This window comes from Euphorbia lathyris, chromosome 2, assembly GCF_963576675.1.
Source record: "Euphorbia lathyris chromosome 2, ddEupLath1.1, whole genome shotgun sequence".
NCBI classification, from domain to species: Eukaryota; Viridiplantae; Streptophyta; class Magnoliopsida; order Malpighiales; family Euphorbiaceae; genus Euphorbia; species Euphorbia lathyris.
Genome location: NC_088911.1, coordinates 125,614,398 through 125,620,630, shown reverse-complemented (window position 1 = coordinate 125,620,630; position 6,233 = coordinate 125,614,398). Strand labels below are relative to the sequence as shown.

The window sequence follows — 6,233 nt, the reverse complement described above, 5'->3', positions numbered from 1 at the left end:
AAATACATTAAAAACGAAAAAACAATAAGAACATGAAAACGGAAAAATTGTAAAAACACGAAAAAAGATAGGTAAAAAAACAAAATGTAAAAGCGCAAAAAAAAAATTAAAAACACAAAAACAAAAGAAAAAAATGAGATAAAAGTGGAAAATGGTGAAAACGCGAAAACATATAAACGTGTTAACACAAAAAAAAACACACACGCAAAATATAAAAAAACACAAAAAAAAATGTGCAAACCGTAAAAAAACACAAAAACATGAAAAAAGTGGAAAACACGAAAATGTGAAAAAAAAATGAAAAACGTGAAAAAATCGAAAAACACGAAAACATGAAAAAGTGTTAAAAACACGAAAAATGCGTTTGTAACGTTTTTTTTATGTTTTTCCGTGTTTCCCAAGTTTTCTTGTTTTTTCCGTTTGTTCACGTTTTCGTATTTTTCACGTTTTGTCATATTATTGTGTTTTATTTTGCATTTTTTCGATTTTTCACGTTTTAGTTTTTCGGTTTTTCCCCTTTTTGTTTTTTTTCGCGTTTTTGTATTTTTCGTATTTTGTTACTTTTTCGTGTTATTCACGTTTTTCCATGTTTTTCGTATTTTTTCATATTTTTTTGTTTTTAACGTTTTCGTGTTTTGTTTGCGTTTTTCGCATTTTCATGTTTTTCACATATTGTCACGTTTTTGTGTTTTAGCATTTTTCGTATTTTTTCGCATTTTCGTGTTTTTATTTTTCACGTTTTTTAATATTTCGTGTTTTGTCACTTTTTCGCGCTATTCCTATTTTGTGTTTTTCGTGTGTTTGCTGTTTTTTTTTTGCATCTTCGTGTTTTTCGCATTTGTTCACGTTTTCATGTTTTTCGCGTATTTTATTTTTTGCATATTCTCGTGTTTGTAACATTTTCACATTTTTCGTGTTTCATATTTTTCGTATTTTTACATTTTTTAACGTTTTCGTCATTTTTTCATTTTTCACGTTTTATATGATATAAATTATGGATTGACCAAAATTTATAAGATTTGGGAAAGTGATTAGAGAGAAGATTGAGGATTTAATGGAGGATAATTTTGTAAATTACAAAAATATAATATTAGGAATAGGCTATTCCTAACCTAAATTGAAGAATAGCTATTCCATGAAATCAAGGAATAGGGATTCCATGGAATAGCTATTCCATAAAAAAAATCAACCAAAGGTGGGAATAGCTATTCTTTAGGAATATGCTATTTTATTCCCCCTCTATTCCGCGAACCAAACGAGCCCTAAGATTATAAGCAACTGTTTTATAAGAATGAAAAAAAAATTCTAAACATCCGAACCATGTTCTAAAATCTTTTATTTTAGATAAAAAAAATTGTTAAAAGCCGTGTTTTTTCGATGAAAATCGAAAATTTTAGAAAAGATGCTATCTTATGATATTTAAATTCCCCATTATAAAAGTGGAAGGCATGAACAGTGCCAATTCCAATTTTTTTTCAATTTGTTCCTATAGCACCCTTCAATTCACTTTCCAATTTTGCCCAACTTTTTTAAATTTATTCTCGTCTCACCCTTCCACTTAATTTGACATGCATCTCCACCCTCCTACAAAAAACGACCGCGTTTTTTTTGCTTTGCAAGAGGGTTAATTACATCCATAGCCACTGAACTTTATCATTTTAATATTGTGACTACTGAACTTCAATTCTTAACAGTATGGCCACCAAACTTTATACTTTTTAACACTAGTGGCCACTTAACACCTCAAACCGACTGTTGACGATCTCAAAATAAATAATTCGAAGAGTTCATGATATTCAAAGGAATTTCAGCTCTTAAAATTTTTTGTTTTGAGGTCATTTAGGTGTTGTTTGGTTAGAAGAGAAACTAAATTTTTAGAAAGAGAAAGCTAAAAAAAATGTGATTTTGGAAAAAAAAAATGTGATTTGATGGTAAATTTCATTCTGAACAACTTTAATTCTTGAATATTTTCATTTTGAGGTCGTTAAAGGTCATTTTGAGGAGTTAGTTAAAATTGAGTGACTACCGATGTTAAAAAGTGTAAAGTTCAGTAATCATACCATCACGCATTCTAAGCCTTTATCTTATTTTTGAATATTTACTATTAGATCCAAACTTACAAAAATTTTAAGGTGAAAATTCTAAGCATTCTAAGACTTACATTTAATAAGTCAGCGTATAAAGATGAATAACCAATTTCATTTATTTGGTTATGCAATATCCATTGAACACTACCACTAATATTAATAATTTACTTTTACATAGATGCGCTCTTTAATTTTATCATAATTTTATAACATGAATTGGAATTTTTTATTATTATTACTACTTCGGGTTTTCTGATCTTATTAAAAATTTCTACTTTAAAAGTTTTCTCAACCCAGCCCAATCCTTCAACCAAGAACAAAATTATTTACATAATTTAATTTTTGCGCTAGCTGTTTTTAATTTTCGGTTTGATTTGGTTAAGTAGGCGTTCAGTGTAGAAAACTTTTGTATTTTTAGTTATTATATATCTATTGTAACTAGAAACATAACTATACTACTACCAATTACGTGGTTCAAGTGGTTAAAATACAAATCAATTTAATAAAAATTAATACGTTATTTTTTTCCCGAAGCGAAGCAAGGATATCTTTCTAGTAAAAAATAAAAAGAACAATATACATGAAATAAAACCCCAACCAGTAAATATAATAAGGGGGGCATAATGTTTCTTGGGAAATTGAAACCTGAATAAGTTCTGCATTTGTTAGAGTGAGAGAGAGCAGAGGACGTGATATAATCATCCACATCACATATTATACATATTAATGTTTAAGATTTACATTTTAGAATTTAAATTTACTCTTTGTGTTTTCACCATTGGATTAATTTTCTAATCCATCATCTAATGGTGAAAACACACCAAGTAATGGTACTTTATCAAAAACAAAGTAACCATAGAAAGCACCCACAATCTTAATATTTTATTGATTAAAATGTCATAATATGTGTTTTATCACGATTTTGCGGAGAAAGAAGGAAATCCAAATCCTAACTATTAACAATATCATTAATAACTCATTATTGCTTTAAACAATGGGAAATTATTTTCCATTACTTATAGGTAATAGATATTAGTTGTTTTTTTTTCTGCTATTTCAAAATTTTATCAAACAATTAAAAGACAAGAAGTAGTTCCGAAAAATGGAAACAGACAGACATTAAATTCTTTCCATTTTGGTTGAGCGGGAAAATGAGATTAAAACAAGGACATGAAATGAAAGAAAATGATTACAGATATAACGTAATTATTCCCAAGAATCAAAGCCTTCACATTTATTGAATTGCCACAATCAATTATTCAAGAGAGATAGACTCCACTTTTCATATTCACATCACATAGCCAAAGGCAATTCAAGCAAAAGACTATCAGTTCCTTCCAAAAGAAAAGAGCAACCTAACCTTTCATGGTAAGTAGGTATAATTCAAAACTCAATTCAATCCATTAGCTTCTCTGCTATTTCTTCATGATCAAACAAACATCAGAAACGTTGAAATCTTCATGGCTTGGTATAGAAGGATCAAATTCAGTTCCACCATGATCCAAGTTCGGACCAATTTGTTGTGAACATAATCAGCCATGATTTCTTGGATCCCTTTACTCATATGCCAGAATATCACGAAAGTGCAACCGGAGAGAAGCAATGTACCACCACCATTCAAGACAGGATTAAATGGATAAGATATCTGCATGTATAACAACACAAACTTACTAACAATCGGGAGGATCAATTGATAATATGTATTACAGATTTTTTTTGGTCTAAGCATACGGATGCCTAAATTCTGTCACATACCCAATCCGTTACAAATTCTGAATATACTGTAATTACTGATAGAAATTTCCATTGTAATTATAATTTTTCTTTGTTTCTCCCTAAGGGAGAGGGGTCAATGGACCCTTTGTGAAACTCTGTAAATATGCCGCAGTCTGCACATACAAATATATACAAAGATCAAGAACTGACCTGTAACAAGCCAGGAAGAGGTGCAAGGGAGCTGCACAAGAAGGTTCCAAAAACGTTGAACTTCTTCCCTTTCCTAGCAGCCCAAAAGGTATACCCGGTTAAGGAGGCAACAGCAGCTGTGCTTATTGCAAATGCTTCATTCATAACCATTCCTGCAATATGAAATTTGGGTCTTGATTTGAATAATGAAACTATAAGCAGACATCATGAAAACACATTTGTGTATATACATATGTTGAGAGAGATTGACATACCATCCACAATGGAAAAGGCAGTACCAAAAGTAAGAGTCTGAAGCAAGGACAAAGCTCCTAGGGAGAGGAGATTCCGTTGATGCTTATACCCATACTTATGCAGGCCATAAAGAGCTGCAAATTAAGGTCTTAAGCTACTGATAATGATATCTGGTTTTTACAGATTGTAATCTAACACAAAATCAAGCCACTAAGTTCTACAATGGTTTGAATCCAACAAAAAATAGGCATGTATTCAAATACATGGATATCAGGTATAATATTAAAGAGTAAAAGTTGCACATGTTTTTTTATAGATCAATTCCAATTAAAATACGCAGACAGCAGACTTATCTATTAATCCAAAGATCAAAATTAACTTTAGCAATTAGCAATTAGAAAAATCCGACGATGAAATCTGATTTGAAAAACTAGAAAAGCAAAATTGACAACTTATAAAACAAAAAAAAAGCAGGAAATTAGAAAATTTACAAGAACAAGGAGATCAAAAGATCAAAGCAGGACAATCAGTGTCATAATCGTTGATAAAACAAAGTAAAGGCTTACGTTACGTACAGGCGAAACATAGAAGACCGAGCCCCCCATGATAGGGAGCGTAATTGATGACTGTGGAAGAAACAGCAATGGAAGTCAGAATCTGGAAATTTGAGATCCCATAAGTTTTTTTTAGGAGAGGCCACCATTTCTGGCTCCTTAGAGATGTTTCAGCGGCGTCATCCTCCGATTTATGCTTCTGTGTTGAAAAGAAATGATGGGAGACAACAGAAGAGGAAGGAAACAGGGTGGATTTGGCGGAGCGAGTAGGTGGGATAAGATTGGGTTTGAATCCGGTGGAGCGGGGAGTAGTATCGAATCCGGCGAAGTGAGTGAAGGTGGAAATTGAGCGGATCGAGAGAGAGGAAAGTGGATGGGAAGCGGAGAGAATGTGACGGAAAACGGAGGAAGATGGCTTCGTGAGAAAGATCATGATGACTGATGAATTGCAGCGTTTAGGGTTTGGAAAATCAGACAACCAGGCACTATCTCAATCAACTCACTCCTCCTACAGAATTCGCTCAAGACTATGTTTGGTTTAACAATCAGTTTGATACCAATTTTTAGGGTAAATTACACCCATGCCTATTGAACTTTACTCATTTTCACTTACGGCCACTAAACGTCAAAACTTAATATAAAAGTTATTCAACTTTACATTTTCTAATGGGATAATTACTAATCTAACCCAATGAAGGACCTCACTTTACATATCTAACCCACCTTCCTTCCATTTTACCAAATTAGACAAATAAACCCATTTTGGACAAAACTACCCTTATTTTAGTTTGAAGGTTCATCTCCTACCTCCCGCTGCTTCCACTTCGACTTCCTCACCCGACCTTTCCCATTCAACATCATTGTGGTTCATCTTCTTCAGTTTCAGTTCGTTTCAACTGCATTTTACGTTTTGAACTCATCACTATATATAATCCGGGTTGTTCTTCTCTGCATTTTCATTTTTATTTTCATCTCCTACCTCGGCTCATTTTCCTTTTCCATCTACTGCGCGCGGAAGTTATGGCGAGAAAACGGAAGGCGACGGCGACGGCGGCAAGCGAAGAGGAAGGACGGACGAAGCATAAGGTAAGCATGCATCATCTTCTTCCCCGTTGTTACCGCCATTAATGAAGATTAAATGCGCTCGAATGCGCTCGTATGTTAACTGTATGTAAATATGGTCGCATTTGTTACCTAAATGCGTTCAAATGCGACAAGGAATTATACGTGAACCTAGTGTCGCATTTGTTACCTAAATGCGACAAATGCGACGAGCCATTCCATTAAACTGTCGCATTTATTACCTAAATGCGCTCAAATGCGACAAGCTACACCCTTAAACATTGTCGCATTTGAGCGCATTCACAGACGAATGCGACATGGTTGTAAGACTTATACATAGAATATGTCAGTTTTGTTAGAGAATTTAATG

At 33.0% G+C, this 6,233-nt stretch overlaps 1 protein-coding gene across 1 annotated transcript; it reads right to left on the bottom strand.

Annotated features, from left to right (window-relative positions):
* Positions 1-3,239: 3,239 nt before the first annotated feature.
* LOC136219845 (BI1-like protein) lies at positions 3,240-5,330 on the bottom strand. Its single transcript, XM_066007402.1, has 4 exons — positions 4,823-5,330; positions 4,268-4,381; positions 4,014-4,165; positions 3,240-3,732 (listed from the first exon to the last, which is right to left on the bottom strand). Exons 1-4 carry the CDS (start codon positions 5,232-5,234, stop codon positions 3,517-3,519), a joined length of 894 nt encoding a protein of 297 aa, XP_065863474.1. The 5' UTR covers positions 5,235-5,330; the 3' UTR covers positions 3,240-3,516.
* Positions 5,331-6,233: the final 903 nt, after the last annotated feature.

Coding starts and splice junctions, on each gene's coding strand:
- LOC136219845 (XM_066007402.1), bottom strand. CDS start 5,234: ATGATCTTTCTCACGAAGCCATCTTCCTCCGTTTTCCGTCACATTCTC. Junction 4,166..4,267: donor TGCCTTTTCCATTGTGGATG/GTATGTCAATCT, acceptor TTCATATTGCAG/GAATGGTTATGAATGAAGCA. Junction 3,733..4,013: donor CTCTTCCTGGCTTGTTACAG/GTCAGTTCTTGA, acceptor TTATACATGCAG/ATATCTTATCCATTTAATCC.